This window comes from Stegodyphus dumicola, chromosome 8, assembly GCF_044657685.1.
Source record: "Stegodyphus dumicola isolate Sdum_Otavi_A_Nest chromosome 8, ASM4465768v1".
NCBI classification, from domain to species: Eukaryota; Metazoa; Arthropoda; class Arachnida; order Araneae; family Eresidae; genus Stegodyphus; species Stegodyphus dumicola.
Window position 1 is genome coordinate 167,277,400 of NC_140775.1, and position 17,777 is coordinate 167,295,176.

Consider the following 17,777-nt stretch of genomic DNA (forward strand, 5'->3'; position numbering starts at 1 on the left):
TTTTGGACAGTGTTGCAGTTCCGAGTGACCATTAAGAAACCAAGAGGTGATTTCAATAATCGCAATCAGTTGCAAATTAAGCTAACAAAACGATGATGCCGTTTAGGAAGCTCTTCAGGCTAGATAGGAATTACTGTAGGGTAAAGCAACTAGTACAGGAGTTAGGGTTTTGCGTAATGCGCTAAGGTAGAACTCAAACCAGGCTTATGTTTAAAATTCCGCATGTTTTTAAGTGAAATAGGGCGGAACTAAATACCTCCAGCGGCAGCCGCAGCAGCAGCAGCGGCAGCAGCTCCTTCGCCTTGTCCTCCAGCTCCACGTCCTGCTCCAGCAGCAGAGGCAGCTGCGGCACCGCCAGCACCCTCTCCACCTCTGCCTCCGTAACCACCTCGTCCAGCAGCGGCTGCAGCAGCAGCTGCGGCAGCGGCAGCAGCAGCTCCAGCGTCTCGTCCTTCACCGCCCATACCACGTCCTGCTCCACCAGCAGATGCAGCAGCAGAAGCGCCGCCCTCTCCTCCGTAGCCACGACCGTATCCTCTGCCACCATACCCTTTAAAAGACACGAAGCTTTTATTTAAGGGTCAAACAACGTTAGTAAAGATACTAAACCTTATTTATATTTCTACGAACAATCGTTTCAAAATTGTTCTGACAGTTAAGTTGGGAAACCGTCAATTTTTCGAAAACAGTGTTATCAACGTTGTTTTTTTAGGCCATAAAATCACACAATGTTGAAATACCTAATAAAAGTTTGTTTTTCGTAGAGTAATATCAATTCATATGTTATGTATAAATGTTTTATTAGACAGCGGCATCCACCATAAATAAAAGCTTTAATCTCGCAACAAATTAAGGTAATATTTAAAAAAAAAATAGGAAGTTTTGAGATCGAAATTTTCAAATATACCTCCTTAATTCGAATTATATGGAAAATAAGGATCTTACCAAATACTTCACTTCTTAGTTTTTAACAAACTATTCAAAGTAATATGATAGAGAAGCTTAGAATTGAAATAATCAGAGAAGGAGATCTAACGGTAAATGTAGTATATTATATTTTATCCGAAAGGAAAAAGAACAGGAAGATATTTAAAATTAATGGTAATGTAGATTAAATTAATATACCAGGAAGATAATATATATTTCAGATTCTAATCTGGTTGGACATAAATAACATTTATATGAAAGACCTATCTGTGTCAATTTCATGGCGTTAAGTCAAACAGCAAGCCTTAAAATCCGAACTAATTATTTGAACAGATGTCCAATTACGTGTTCTTCCTCAGGCTTGTTCTAATGTGTATAAATTTGATCAAAATATTTCAACTCTAGTTATAAGCTTTCCGGACATCAAAATAGTAGAAACAAACGTGCATTTTATGAAATTCTTAATTACCTAGTCAAATTAAGGGTAACTATATGTTGTTTCTCTACGCAGTTTGAAACATCTTTCAAATTCACAAAACAGATTGAGCTGCGTATCCTGACAGAGGTTAGAGTTTAACTGATTTCAGTCTCGCTGCAGAGGTATAAATTATTTGCACTAAATTCCTCACTTGCGTTCTATATACTGTTAACATCACGTAATATTCAGCAGACAATTCGTACAAGTTAAACACTTCCATAAAAAAACGGAGTATTTAGAAATCGAAATTATTTATCGATTTACTGAGGCAGAAATTGCACTCGAGCAGGAATGATAGCTAAATATTAAAAATTTCGACGATAAAAATTACTTTAAAATTTATTCAGAATTGTTTTTAAAAATAAAATTTATTTCAACGTCTATTGCGTACACACATCAATAGAGTTTGACTGTTTTTTGGACAGTGTTGCAGTTCCGAGTGACCACTAAGAAACCAAGAGGTGATTTCAATAATCGCAATCAGTTGCAAATTAAGCTAACAAAACGATGATGCCGTTTAGGAAGCTCTTCAGGCTAGATAGGAATTACTGTAGGGTAAACCAATTAGTACAGGAATTAGGGTTTTGCGTAAAGCGCTAAGGTAGAACTCAAAGCAGGCTTATGTTTAAAATTCCGCATGTTTTTAAGTGAAATAGGGCGGAACTAAATACCTCCAGCGGCAGCCGCAGCAGCAGCAGCGGCGGCGGCAGCGGCAGCAGCTCCTTCGCCTTGTCCTCCAGCTCCACGTCCTGCTCCAGCAGCAGAGGCAGCTGCGGCACCGCCAGCACCCTCTCCACCTCTGCCTCCGTAACCACCTCGTCCAGCAGCGGCTGCAGCAGCAGCTGCGGCAGCGGCAGCAGCAGCTCCAGCGTCTCGTCCTTCACTGCCCATACCACGTCCTGCTCCACCAGCAGATGCACCAGCAGAAGCGCCGCCCTCTCCTCCGTAGCCACGACCGTATCCTCTGCCACCATACCCTTTAAAAGACACGAAGCTTTTATTTAAGGGTCAAACAACGTTAGTAAAGATACTAAACCTTATTTATATTTCTACGAACAATCGTTTCAAAATTGTTCTGACAGTTAAGTTGGGAAACCGTCAATTTTTCGAAAACAGTGTTATCAACTTTGTTTTTTTTGGGCATAAAATCAAACAATGTTGAAATACCTAATAAAAGTTTGTTTTTCGTACAGTAATATCAATTCATATGTTATGTATAAATGTTTTATTAGACAGCGGCATCCACCATAAAAAAAAGCTTTAATCTCGCAACAAATTAAGGTAATATTTAAAAAAAAATAGGAAGTTTTGAGATCGAAATTTTAAATTATACCTCCTTAATTCGAATTATATGGAAAATAAGGATCTTACCAAATACTTCACTTCTTAGTTTTTAACAAACTATTCAAAGTAATATGATAGAGAAGCTTAGAATTGAAATAATCAGAAAAGGAGATCTAACGGTAAATGTAATATATTATATTTTATCCGAAAGGAAAAAGAACAGGAAGATATTTAAAATTAATGGTAATGTAGACTAAATTAATATACCAGGAAGATAATAAATATTTCAGATTCTAATCTGGTTGGACATAAATAACATTTATATGAAAGACCTATCTGTGTCAATTTCATGGCGTTAACTCAAACAGCAAGCCTTAAAATCCGAACTAATTATTCGAACAGATGTCCAATTACGTGTTCTTCCTCAGGCTTGTTGTAATGTGTATAAAAGGGATCAAAATATTTCAACTCTAGTTGTAAGCGCTTCGGAAATCAAAATAGTAGAAACAAACGTGCATTTTATGAAATTCTTAATTCCTTAGTCAAATTAAGAGTAACTATATGTTGTTTCTCTACGCAGTTTGAAACATCTTTCAAATTCACAAAACAGATTGAGCTGCGTATCCTGACAGAGGTTAGAGTTTAACTGATTTCAGTCTCGCTGCAGAGGTATAAATTATTTGCACTAAATTCCTCACTTGCGTTCTATATACTGTTAACATCACGTAATATTCAGCAGACAATTCGTACAAGTTAAACACTTCCATAAAAAAAAGGAGTATTTAGAAGTCGAAATTATTTATCGATTTACTGAGGCAGAAATTGCACTCGAGGAGGAATGATAGCTAAATATTAAAAATTTCGACGATAAAAATTAATTTAAAACTTATTCAGAAATGTTTTTAAAATTAAAATTTATTTCAGCGTCTATTGCGTACACATCAATAGAGTTTGACTGTTTTTTGGACAGTGTTGCAGTTCCGAGTGACCATTAAGAAACCAAGAGGTGATTTCAATAATCGCAATCAGTTGCAAATTAAGCTAACAAAACGATGATGCCGTTTAGGAAGCTCTTCAGGCTAGATAGGAATTACTGTAGGGTAAAGCAACTAGTACAGGAGTTAGGGTTTTGCGTAATGCGCTAAGGTAGAACTCAAACCAGGCTTATGTTTAAAATTCCGCATGTTTTTAAGTGAAATAGGGCGGAACTAAATACCTCCAGCGGCATTCGCAGCAGCAGCAGCGGCAGCAGCTCCTTCGCCTTGTCCTCCAGCTCCACGTCCTGCTCCAGCAGCAGAGGCAGCTGCGGCACCGCCAGCACCCTCTCCACCTCTGCCTCCGTAACCACCTCGTCCAGCAGCGGCTGCAGCAGCAGCTGCGGCAGCGGCAGCAGCAGCTCCAGCGTCTCGTCCTTCACCGCCCATACCACGTCCTGCTCCACCAGCAGATGCAGCAGCAGAAGCGCCGCCCTCTCCTCCGTAGCCACGACCGTATCCTCTGCCACCATACCCTTTAAAAGACACGAAGCTTTTATTTAAGGGTCAAACAACGTTAGTAAAGATACTAAACCTTATTTATATTTCTACGAACAATCGTTTCAAAATTGTTCTGACAGTTAAGTTGGGAAACCGTCAATTTTTCGAAAACAGTGTTATCAACGTTGTTTTTTTAGGCCATAAAATCACACAATGTTGAAATACCTAATAAAAGTTTGTTTTTCGTAGAGTAATATCAATTCATATGTTATGTATAAATGTTTTATTAGACAGCGGCATCCACCATAAATAAAAGCTTTAATCTCGCAACAAATTAAGGTAATATTTAAAAAAAAATAGGAAGTTTTGACATCGAAATTTTCAAATATACCTCCTTAATTCGAATTATATGGAAAATAAGGATCTTACCAAATACTTCACTTCTTAGTTTTTAACAAACTATTCAAAGTAATATGATAGAGAAGCTTAGAATTGAAATAATCAGAGAAGGAGATCTAACGGTAAATGTAGTATATTATATTTTATCCGAAAGGAAAAAGAACAGGAAGATATTTAAAATTAATGGTAATGTAGATTAAATTAATATACCAGGAAGATAATATATATTTCAGATTCTAATCTGGTTGGACATAAATAACATTTATATGAAAGACCTATCTGTGTCAATTTCATGGCGTTAAGTCAAACAGCAAGCCTTAAAATCCGAACTAATTATTTGAACAGATGTCCAATTACGTGTTCTTCCTCAGGCTTGTTCTAATGTGTATAAATTTGATCAAAATATTTCAACTCTAGTTATAAGCTTTCCGGACATCAAAATAGTAGAAACAAACGTGCATTTTATGAAATTCTTAATTACCTAGTCAAATTAAGGGTAACTATATGTTGTTTCTCTACGCAGTTTGAAACATCTTTCAAATTCACAAAACAGATTGAGCTGCGTATCCTGACAGAGGTTAGAGTTTAACTGATTTCAGTCTCGCTGCAGAGGTATAAATTATTTGCACTAAATTCCTCACTTGCGTTCTATATACTGTTAACATCACGTAATATTCAGCAGACAATTCGTACAAGTTAAACACTTCCATAAAAAAACGGAGTATTTAAGAGTCGAAATTATTTATCGATTTACTGAGGCAGAAATTGCACTCGAGCAGGAATGATAGCTAAATATTAAAAATTTCGACGATAAAAATTACTTTAAAATTTATTCAGAATTGTTTTTAAAAATAAAATTTATTTCAACGTCTATTGCGTACACACATCAATAGAGTTTGACTGTTTTTTGGACAGTGTTGCAGTTCCGAGTGACCATTAAGAAACCAAGAGGTGATTTCAATAATCGCAATCAGTTGCAAATTAAGCTAACAAAACGATGATGCCGTTTAGGAAGCTCTTCAGGCTAGATAGGAATTACTGTAGGGTAAACCAATTAGTACAGGAATTAGGGTTTTGCGTAAAGCGCTAAGGTAGAACTCAAAGCAGGCTTATGTTTAAAATTCCGCATGTTTTTAAGTGAAATAGGGCGGAACTAAATACCTCCAGCGGCAGCCGCAGCAGCAGCAGCGGCGGCGGCAGCGGCAGCAGCTCCTTCGCCTTGTCCTCCAGCTCCACGTCCTGCTCCAGCAGCAGAGGCAGCTGCGGCACCGCCAGCACCCTCTCCACCTCTGCCTCCGTAACCACCTCGTCCAGCAGCGGCTGCAGCAGCAGCTGCGGCAGCGGCAGCAGCAGCTCCAGCGTCTCGTCCTTCACTGCCCATACCACGTCCTGCTCCACCAGCAGATGCAGCAGCAGAAGCGCCGCCCTCTCCTCCGTAGCCACGACCGTATCCTCTGCCACCATACCCTTTAAAAGACACGAAGCTTTTATTTAAGGGTCAAACAACGTTAGTAAAGATACTAAACCTTATTTATATTTCTACGAACAATCGTTTCAAAATTGTTCTGACAGTTAAGTTGGGAAACCGTCAATTTTTCGAAAACAGTGTTATCAACTTTGTTTTTTTCGGCCATAAAATCAAACAATGTTGAAATACCTAATAAAAGTTTGTTTTTCGTACAGTAATATCAATTCATATGTTATGTATAAATGTTTTATTAGACAGCGGCATCCACCATAAAAAAAAGCTTTAATCTCGCAACAAATTAAGGTAATATTTAAAAAAAAATAGGAAGTTTTGAGATCGAAATTTTAAATTATACCTCCTTAATTCGAATTATATGGAAAATAAGGATCTTACCAAATACTTCACTTCTTAGTTTTTAACAAACTATTCAAAGTAATATGATAGAGAAGCTTAGAATTGAAATAATCAGAAAAGGAGATCTAACGGTAAATGTAATATATTATATTTTATCCGAAAGGAAAAAGAACAGGAAGATATTTAAAATTAATGGTAATGTAGACTAAATTAATATACCAGGAAGATAATAAATATTTCAGATTCTAATCTGGTTGGACATAAATAACATTTATATGAAAGACCTATCTGTGTCAATTTCATGGCGTTAACTCAAACAGCAAGCCTTAAAATCCGAACTAATTATTCGAACAGATGTCCAATTACGTGTTCTTCCTCAGGCTTGTTGTAATGTGTATAAAAGGGATCAAAATATTTCAACTCTAGTTGTAAGCGCTTCGGAAATCAAAATAGTAGAAACAAACGTGCATTTTATGAAATTCTTAATTCCTTAGTCAAATTAAGAGTAACTATATGTTGTTTCTCTACGCAGTTTGAAACATCTTTCAAATTCACAAAACAGATTGAGCTGCGTATCCTGACAGAGGTTAGAGTTTAACTGATTTCAGTCTCGCTGCAGAGGTATAAATTATTTGCACTAAATTCCTCACTTGCGTTCTATATACTGTTAACATCACGTAATATTCAGCAGACAATTCGTACAAGTTAAACACTTCCATAAAAAAAAGGAGTATTTAGAAGTCGAAATTATTTATCGATTTACTGAGGCAGAAATTGCACTCGAGGAGGAATGATAGCTAAATATTAAAAATTTCGACGATAAAAATTAATTTAAAACTTATTCAGAAATGTTTTTAAAATTAAAATTTATTTCAGCGTCTATTGCGTACACATCAATAGAGTTTGACTGTTTTTTGGACAGTGTTGCAGTTCCGAGTGACCACTAAGAAACCAAGAGGTGATTTCAATAATCGCAATCAGTTGCAAATTAAGCTAACAAAACGATGATGCCGTTTAGGAAGCTCTTCAGGCTAGATAGGAATTACTGTAGGGTAAAGCAACTAGTACAGGAATTAGGGTTTTGCGTAAAGCGCTAAGGTAGAACTCAAAGCAGGCTTATGTTTAAAATTCCGCATGTTTTTAAGTGAAATAGGGCGGAACTAAATACCTCCAGCGGCAGCCGCAGCAGCAGCAGCGGCGGCGGCAGCGGCAGCAGCTCCTTCGCCTTGTCCTCCAGCTCCACGTCCTGCTCCAGCAGCAGAGGCAGCTGCGGCACCGCCAGCACCCTCTCCACCTCTGCCTCCGTAACCACCTCGTCCAGCAGCGGCTGCAGCAGCAGCTGCGGTAGCGGCAGCAGCAGCTCCAGCGTCTCGTCCTTCACCGCCCATACCACGTCCTGCTCCACCAGCAGATGCAGCAGCAGAAGCGCCGCCCTCTCCTCCGTAGCCACGACCGTATCCTCTGCCACCATACCCTTTAAAAGACACGAAGCTTTTATTTAAGGGTCAAACAACGTTAGTAAAGATACTAAACCTTATTTATATTTCTACGAACAATCGTTTCAAAATTGTTCTGACAGTTAAGTTGGGAAACCGTCAATTTTTCGAAAACAGTGTTATCAACTTTGTTTTTTTCGGCCATAAAATCACACAATGTTGAAATACCTAATAAAAGTTTGTTTTTCGTACAGTAATATCAATTCATATGTTATGTATAAATGTTTTATTAGACAGCGGCATCCACCATAAAAAAAAGCTCTAATCTCGCAACAAATTAAGGTAATATTTAAAAAAAAATAGGAAGTTTTGAGATCGAAATTTTAAATTATACCTCCTTAATTCGAATTATATGGAAAATAAGGATCTTACCAAATACTTCACTTCTTAGTTTTTAACAAACTATTCAAAGTAATATGATAGAGAAGCTTAGAATTGAAATAATCAGAAAAGGAGATGTAACGGTAAATGTAGTATATTATATTTTATCCGAAAGGAAAAAGAACAGGAAGATATTTAAAATTAATGGTAATGTAGATTAAATTAATATACCAGGAAGATAATATATATTTCAGATTCTAATCTGGTTGGACATAAATAACATTTATATGAAAGACCTATCTGTGTCAATTTCATGGCGTTAAGTCAAACAGCAAGCCTTAAAATCCGAACTAATTATTTGAACAGATGTCCAATTACGTGTTCTTCCTCAGGCTTGTTGTAATGTGTATAAAAGGGATCAAAATATTTCAACTCTAGTTATAAGCGTTCCGGATATCAAAATAGTAGAAACAAACGTGCATTTTATGAAATTCTTAATTACCTAGTCAAATTAAGGGTAACTATATGTTGTTTCTCTACGCAGTTTGAAACATCTTTCAAATTCACAAAACAGATTGAGCTGCGAATCCTGACAAAGGTTAGAGTTTAACTGATTTGAGTCTCGCTGCAGAGGTATAAATTATTTGCACTAAATTCCTCACTTGCGTTCTATATACTGTTAAGATCACGTAATATTCAGCAGACAATTCGTACAAGTTAAACACTTCCATAAAAAAACGAGTATTTAGAAGTCGAAATTAATTATCGATTTACTGAGGCAGAAACTGCACTCGAGCAGGAATGATAGCTAAATATTAAAATTTTCGACGATAAAAATTACTTTAAAACATATTCAGAAATATTTTTAAAAATAAAATTTATTTCAACGTCTATTCCGTACACACATCAATAGAGTTTGACTGTTTTTTGGACAGTGTTGCGGTTCCAAGTGACCACTAAGAAACCAAGAGGTGATTTCAATAATCGCAATCAGTTGCAAATTAAGCTAACAAAACGATGATGCCGTTTAGGAAGCTCTTCAGGCTAGATAGGAATTACTGTAGGATAAAGCAATTAGTACAGGAATTAGGGTTTTGCGTAAAGCGCTAAGGTAGAACTCAAAGCAGGCTTATGTTTAAAATTCCACATGTTTTTAAGTGAAATAGGGCGGAACTAAATACCTCCAGCGGCAGCCGCAGCAGCAGCAGCGGCGGCGGCAGCGGCAGCAGCTCCTTCGCCTTGTCCTCCAGCTCCACGTCCTGCTCCAGCAGCAGAGGCAGCTGCGGCACCGCCAGCACCCTCTCCACCTCTGCCTCCGTAACCACCTCGTCCAGCAGCGGCTGCAGCAGCAGCTGCGGCAGCGGCAGCAGCAGCTCCAGCGTCTCGTCCTTCACCGCCCATACCACGTCCTGCTCCACCAGCAGATGCAGCAGCAGAAGCGCCGCCCTCTCCTCCGTAGCCACGACCGTATCCTCTGCCACCATACCCTTTAAAAGACACGAAGCTTTTATTTAAGGGTCAAACAACGTTAGTAAAGATACTAAACCTTATTTATATTTCTACGAACAATCGTTTCAAAATTGTTCTGACAGTTAAGTTGGGAAACCGTCAATTTTTCGAAAACAGTGTTATCAACTTTGTTTTTTTCGGCCATAAAATCACACAATGTTGAAATACCTAATAAAAGTTTGTTTTTCGTACAGTAATATCAATTCATATGTTATGTATAAATGTTTTATTAGACAGCGGCATCCACCATAAAAAAAAGCTTTAATCTCGCAACAAATTAAGGTAATATTTAAAAAAAATAGGAAGTTTTGAGATCGAAATTTTAAAATATACCTCCTTAATTCGAATTATATGGAAAATAAGGATCTTACCAAATACTTCACTTCTTAGTTTTTAACAAACTATTCAAAGTAATATGATAGAGAAGCTTAGAATTGAAATAATCAGAAAAGGAGATCTAACGGTAAATGTAATATATTATATTTTATCCGAAAGGAAAAAGAACAGGAAGATATTTAAAATTAATGGTAATGTAGATAAAATTAATATACCAGGAAGATAATATATATTTCAGATTCTAATCTGGTTGGACATAAATAACATTTATATGAAAGACCTATCTGTGTCAATTTCATGGCGTTAAGTCAAACAGCAAGCCTTAAAATCCGAACTAATTATTTGAACAGATGTCCAATTACGTGTTCTTCCTCAGGCTTGTTCTAATGTGTATAAATTTGATCAAAATATTTCAACTCTAGTTATAAGCGTTCCGGACATCAAAATAGTAGAAACAAACGTGCATTTTATGAAATTCTTAATTACCTAGTCAAATTAAGGGTAACTATATGTTGTTTCTCTACGCAGTTTGAAACATCTTTGAAATTCACAAAACAGATTGAGCTGCGTATCCTGACAGAGGTTAGAGTTTAACTGATTTGAGTCTCGCTGCAGAGGTATAAATTATTTGCACTAAATTCCTCACTTGCGTTCTATATACTGTTAACATCACGTAATATTCAGCAGACAATTCGTACAAGTTAAACACTTCCATAAAAAAACGGAGTATTTAGAAGTCGAAATTATTTATCGATTTACTGAGGCAGAAATTGCACTCGAGCAGGAATGATAGCTAAATATTAAAAATTTCGACGATAAAAATTACTTTAAAATTTATTCAGAATTGTTTTTAAAAATAAAATTTATTTCAACGTCTATTGCGTACACACATCAATAGAGTTTGACTGTTTTTTGGACAGTGTTGCAGTTCCGAGTGACCACTAAGAAACCAAGAGGTGATTTCAATAATCGCAATCAGTTGCAAATTAAGCTAACATAACGATGATGCCGTTTAGGAAGCTCTTCAGGCTAGATAGGAATTACTGTAGGGTAAAGCAATTAGTACAGGAATTAGGGTTTTGCGTAAAGCGCTAAGGTAGAACTCAAAGCAGGCTTATGTTTAAAATTCCGCATGTTTTTAAGTGAAATAGGGCGGAACTAAATACCTCCAGCGGCAGCCGCAGCAGCAGCAGCGGCGGCGGCAGCGGCAGCAGCTCCTTCGCCTTGTCCTCCAGCTCCACGTCCTGCTCCAGCAGCAGAGGCAGCTGCGGCACCGCCAGCACCCTCTCCACCTCTGCCTCCGTAACCACCTCGTCCAGCAGCGGCTGCAGCAGCAGCTGCGGCAGCGGCAGCAGCAGCTCCAGCGTCTCGTCCTTCACCGCCCATACCACGTCCTGCTCCACCAGCAGATGCAGCAGCAGAAGCGCCGCCCTCTCCTCCGTAGCCACGACCGTATCCTCTGCCACCATACCCTTTAAAAGACACGAAGCTTTTATTTAAGGGTCAAACAACGTTAGTAAAGATACTAAACCTTATTTATATTTCTACGAACAATCGTTTCAAAATTGTTCTGACAGTTAAGTTGGGAAACCGTCAATTTTTCGAAAACAGTGTTATCAACTTTGTTTTTTTCGGCCATAAAATCACACAATGTTGAAATACCTAATAAAAGTTTGTTTTTCGTACAGTAATATCAATTCATATGTTATGTATAAATGTTTTATTAGACAGCGGCATCCACCATAAAAAAAAGCTTTAATCTCGCAACAAATTAAGGTAATATTTAAAAAAAAAATAGGAAGTTTTGAGATCGAAATTTTAAAATATACCTCCTTAATTCGAATTATATGGAAAATAAGGATCTTACCAAATACTTCACTTCTTAGTTTTTAACAAACTATTCAAAGTAATATGATAGAGAAGCTTAGAATTGAAATAATCAGAAAAGGAGATCTAACGGTAAATGTAATATATTATATTTTATCCGAAAGGAAAAAGAACAGGAAGGTATTTAAAATTAATGGTAATGTAGACTAAATTAATATACCAGGAAGATAATAAATATTTCAGATTCTAATCTGGTTGGACATAAATAACATTTATATGAAAGACATATCTGTGTCAATTTCATGGCTTTAAGTCAAACAGCAAGGCTTAAAATCCGAACTAATTATTTGAACAGATGTCCAATTACGTGTTCTTCCTCAGGCTTGTTCTAATGTGTATAAATTTGATCAAAATATTTCAACTCTAGTTATAAGCTTTCTGGACATCAAAATAGTAGAAACAAACGTGCATTTTATGAAATTCTTAATTACCTAGTCAAATTAAGGGTAACTATATGTTGTTTCTCTACGCAGTTTGAAACATCTTTCAAATTCACAAAACAGATTGAGCTGCATATCCTGACAGAGGTTAGAGTTTAACTGATTTGAGTCTCGCTGCAGAGGTATAAATTATTTGCACTAAATTCCTCACTTGCGTTCTATATACTGTTAACATCACGTAATATTCAGCAGACAATTCGTACAAGTTAAACACTTCCATAAAAAAACGGAGTATTTACAAGTCGAAATTATTTATCGATTTACTGAGGCAGAAATTGCACTCGAGCAGGAATGATACCTAAATATTAAAAATTTCGACGATAAAAATTACTTTAAAACTTATTCAGAAATGTTTTTAAAAATAAAATTTATTTCAACGTCTATTGCGTACACACAGCAATAGAGTTTGACTGTTTTTTGGACAGTGTTGCAGTTCCGAGTGACCACTAAGAAACCAAGAGGTGATTTCAATAATCGCAATCAGTTGCAAATTAAGCTAACAAAAGGATGATGCCGTTTAGGAAGCTCTTCAGGCTAGATAGGAATTACTGTAGGGTAAAGCAATTAGTACAGGAATTAGGGTTTTGCGTAAAGCGCTAAGGTAGAACTCAAAGCAGGCTTATGTTTAAAATTCCGCATGTTTTTAAGTGAAATAGGGCGGAACTAAATACCTCCAGCGGCAGCCGCAGCAGCAGCAGCGGCGGCGGCAGCTGCAGCAGCTCCTTCACCTTCTCCTCCAGCTCCACGTCCTGCTCCAGCAGTAGAGGCAGCAGCGGCACCGCCAGCACCCTCTCCACCTCTTCCTCCGTAACCACCTCGTCCAGCAGCGGCTGCAGCAGCAGCAGCGGCAGCGGCAGCAGCAGCTCCAGCGTCTCTTCCTTCACCGCCCATACCACGTCCTGCTCCACCGGCAGATGCAGCAGCAGAAGCACCGCCCTCACCTCCGTAGCCACGACCGTATCCTCTGCCTCCATACCCTTTAAAAGACACGAAGATTTTATTTTAGGGTCAAACAACGTTAGTAAACATCATAAACCTTATTCATAATTCGACGAACAATCGTTTCGATATTGTCCTGACACTTAATTAAGGAAACGGTCAATTGTTAAAAATCAGTATTATCAAATTTGAGTTTTTCGGCCATAAAATCACATCATGTGGGGATACCTAAGAAAAGTTTGTTTTTCATGCGTGTCATTCTCGTAAAAGTTAACTTGCTTTGCGGATTTGATCGTTAAATAGTAAGTATGGGATTGACGTTAAATAACACTTCCGAGTACCTAAACGTACAAGATACTTAAGAAATATCATATGGTTAGGGACAAAGAATCTCTACAGTAATATCAATTAATATGTTATGTATAAATGTTTTATTTGACAGCTGCATCCAAAATAAATAATAGTTTTAATCTCCGAAGAAATTAAGGCAATATTTAAAAAAAAAAAATAGGAAGTTTTGAGATCGATGTTTTAAAATATACCTCCTTAATTCGAATTATATGGAAAATAAGGATCTTACCAAATACTTCACTTCTTATTTTTTAACAAACTATTCAAAGTAATATGATAGAGAAGCTTAGAATTGAAAAAATCAGAAAAGGAGATCTAACGGTAAACGTAATATATTATATTTTATCCGAAAGGAAAAAGAACAGGAAGATATTTAAAATGAACGGTAATGTAGATTAAATTAATATACCAGGAAGATAATAAATATTTCAGATACTAATCTGGTTGGACATAAATAACATTTATATGAAAGACCTATCTGTGTCAATTTCATGGCGTTAAGTCAAACAGCAAGCCTTAAAATCCGAACTAATTATTCGAACAGATGTCCAATTACGTGTTCTTCCTCAGGATTGTTCTAATGTGTATGAAAGGGATCAAAATATTTCAATTCTAGTTATAAGCGTTCCGGATATCAAAATAGTAGAAACAAACGTGCATTTTATGAAATTCTTAATTACCTAGTCAAATTAAGGGTAACTATATGTTGTTTCTCTACGCAGTTTGAAACATCTTTCAAATTCACAAAACAGATTGAGCTGCGTATCCTGACAAAGGTTAGAGTTTAACTGATTTGAGTCTCGCTGCAGAGGTATAAATTATTTGCACTAAATTCCTCACTTGCGTTCTATATACTGTTAACATCACGTAATATTCAGCAGAAAATTCGTACAAGTTAAACACTTCCATAAAAAAACGAGTATTTAGAAGTCGAAATTATTTATCGATTTACTGAGGCAGAAACTGCACTCGAGCAGGAAAGATAGCTAAATATTAAAAATTTCGACGATAAAAATTACTTTAAAACATATTCAGAAATATTTTTAAAAATAAAATTTATTTCAACGTCTATTGCGTACACACATCAATAGAGTTTGACTGTTTTTTGGACAGTGTTGCGGTTCCAAGTGACCACTAAGAAACCAAGAGGTGATTTCAATAATCGCAATCAGTTGCAAATTAAGCTAACAAAAGGATGATGCCGTTTAGGAAGCTCTTCAGGCTAGATAGGAATTACTGTAGGGTAAAGCAATTAGTACAGGAATTAGGGTTTTGCGTAAAGCGCTAAGGTAGAACTCAAAGCAGGCTTATGTTTAAAATTCCGCATGTTTTTAAGTGAAATAGGGGGGAACTAAATACCTCCAGCGGCAGCCGCAGCAGCAGCAGCGGCGGCGGCAGCGGCAGCAGCTCCTTCGCCTTGTCCTCCAGCTCCACGTCCTGCTCCAGCAGCAGAGGCAGCTGCGGCACCGCCAGCACCCTCTCCACCTCTGCCTCCGTAACCACCTCGTCCAGCAGCGGCTGCAGCAGCAGCTGCGGCAGCGGCAGCAGCAGCTCCAGCGTCTCGTCCTTCACCGCCCATACCACGTCCTGCTCCACCAGCAGATGCAGCAGCAGAAGCGCCGCCCTCTCCTCCGTAGCCACGACCGTATCCTCTGCCACCATACCCTTTAAAAGACACGAAGCTTTTATTTAAGGGTCAAACAACGTTAGTAAAGATACTAAACCTTATTTATATTTCTACGAACAATCGTTTCAAAATTGTTCTGACAGTTAAGTTGGGAAACCGTCAATTTTTCGAAAACAGTGTTATCAACTTTGTTTTTTTCGGCCATAAAATCACACAATGTTGAAATACCTAATAAAAGTTTGTTTTTCGTACAGTAATATCAATTCATATGTTATGTATAAATGTTTTATTAGACAGCGGCATCCACCATAAAAAAAAGCTTTAATCTCGCAACAAATTAAGGTAATATTTAAAAAAAAAATAGGAAGTTTTGAGATCGAAATTTTAAAATATACCTCCTTAATTCGAATTATATGGAAAATAAGGATCTTACCAAATACTTCACTTCTTAGTTTTTAACAAACTATTCAAAGTAATATGATAGAGAAGCTTAGAATTGAAATAATCAGAAAAGGAGATCTAACGGTAAATGTAATATATTATATTTTATCCGAAAGGAAAAAGAACAGGAAGATATTTAAAATTAATGGTAATGTAGACTAAATTAATATACCAGGAAGATAATAAATATTTCAGATTCTAATCTGGTTGGACATAAATAACATTTATATGAAAGACATATCTGTGTCAATTTCATGGCGTTAAGTCAAACAGCAAGCCTTAAAATCCGAACTAATTATTTGAACAGATGTCCAATTACGTGTTCTTCCTCAGGCTTGTTCTAATGTGTATAAATTTGATCAAAATATTTCAACTCTAGTTATAAGCTTTCTGGACATCAAAATAGTAGAAACAAACGTGCATTTTATGAAATTCTTAATTACCTAGTCAAATTAAGGGTAACTATATGTTGTTTCTCTACGCAGTTTGAAACATCTTTCAAATTCACAAAACAGATTGAGCTGCGTATCCTGACAGAGGTTAGAGTTTAACTGATTTGAGTCTCGCTGCAGAGGTATAAATTATTTGCACTAAATTCCTCACTTGCGTTCTATATACTGTTAACATCACGTAATATTCAGCAGACAATTCGTACAAGTTAAACACTTCCATAAAAAAACGGAGTATTTACAAGTCGAAATTATTTATCGATTTACTGAGGCAGAAATTGCACTCGAGCAGGAATGATACCTAAATATTAAAAATTTCGACGATAAAAATTACTTTAAAACTTATTCAGAAATGTTTTTAAAAATAAAATTTATTTCAACGTCTATTGCGTACACACATCAATAGAGTTTGACTGTTTTTTGGACAGTGTTGCAGTTCCGAGTGACCACTAAGAAACCAAGAGGTGATTTCAATAATCGCAATCAGTTGCAAATTAAGCTAACAAAAGGATGATGCCGTTTAGGAAGCTCTTCAGGCTAGATAGGAATTACTGTAGGGTAAAGCAATTAGTACAGGAATTAGGGTTTTGCGTAAAGCGCTAAGGTAGAACTCAAAGCAGGCTTATGTTTAAAATTCCGCATGTTTTTAAGTGAAATAGGGCGGAACTAAATACCTCCAGCGGCAGCCGCAGCAGCAGCAGCGGCGGCGGCAGCTGCAGCAGCTCCTTCACCTTCTCCTCCAGCTCCACGTCCTGCTCCAGCAGTAGAGGCAGCAGCGGCACCGCCAGCACCCTCTCCACCTCTTCCTCCGTAACCACCTCGTCCAGCAGCGGCTGCAGCAGCAGCAGCGGCAGCGGCAGCAGCAGCTCCAGCGTCTCTTCCTTCACCGCCCATACCACGTCCTGCTCCACCGGCAGATGTAGCAGCAGAAGCACCGCCCTCACCTCCGTAGCCACGACCGTATCCTCTGCCTCCATACCCTTTAAAAGACACGAAGATTTTATTTTAGGGTCAAACAACGTTAGTAAACATCATAAACCTTATTCATAATTCGACGAACAATCGTTTCGATATTGTCCTGACACTTAATTAAGGAAACGGTCAATTGTTAAAAATCAGTATTATCAAATTTGAGTTTTTCGGCCATAAAATCACATCATGTGGGGATACCTAAGAAAAGTTTGTTTTTCATGCGTGTCATTCTCGTAAAAGTTAACTTGCTTTGCGGATTTGATCGTTAAATAGTAAGTATGGGATTGACGTTAAATAACACTTCCGAGTACCTAAACGTACAAGATACTTAAGAAATATCATATGGTTAGGGACAAAGAATCTCTACAGTAATATCAATTAATATGTTATGTATAAATGTTTTATTTGACAGCTGCATCCACCATAAATAAAAGTTTTAATCTCCGAAGAAATTAAGGCAATATTTAAAAAAAAAATAGGAAGTTTTGAGATCGATGTTTTAAAATATACCTCCTTAATTCGAATTATATGGAAAATAAGGATCTTACCAAATACTTCACTTCTTAGTTTTTTACAAACTATTCAAAGTAATATGATAGAGAAGCTTAGAATTGAAATAATCAG

At 37.2% G+C, this 17,777-nt stretch overlaps 1 protein-coding gene across 1 annotated transcript in view; it reads right to left on the bottom strand.

Moving 5' to 3' along the window:
* The window catches only part of LOC118196043 (uncharacterized), a 62,175-nt gene extending 44,793 nt beyond the window's left edge, over positions 1-17,382 (bottom strand). The window contains exons 1-11 of the mRNA XM_085823045.1: positions 17,352-17,382; positions 16,856-17,161; positions 15,024-15,329; positions 13,046-13,351; positions 11,214-11,519; positions 9,384-9,689; positions 7,554-7,859; positions 5,725-6,030; positions 3,906-4,199; positions 2,077-2,382; positions 257-550 (exon numbers count right to left, since the gene is read on the bottom strand). Of these exons, the coding sequence (XP_085679171.1) occupies positions 257-550; positions 2,077-2,382; positions 3,906-4,199; positions 5,725-6,030; positions 7,554-7,859; positions 9,384-9,689; positions 11,214-11,519; positions 13,046-13,351; positions 15,024-15,329; positions 16,856-17,161; positions 17,352-17,382 (3,067 nt within the window). The remainder of the gene's footprint in view (positions 1-256; positions 551-2,076; positions 2,383-3,905; positions 4,200-5,724; positions 6,031-7,553; positions 7,860-9,383; positions 9,690-11,213; positions 11,520-13,045; positions 13,352-15,023; positions 15,330-16,855; positions 17,162-17,351) is intronic.
* Between the last annotated feature and the right edge of the window lie 395 nt (positions 17,383-17,777).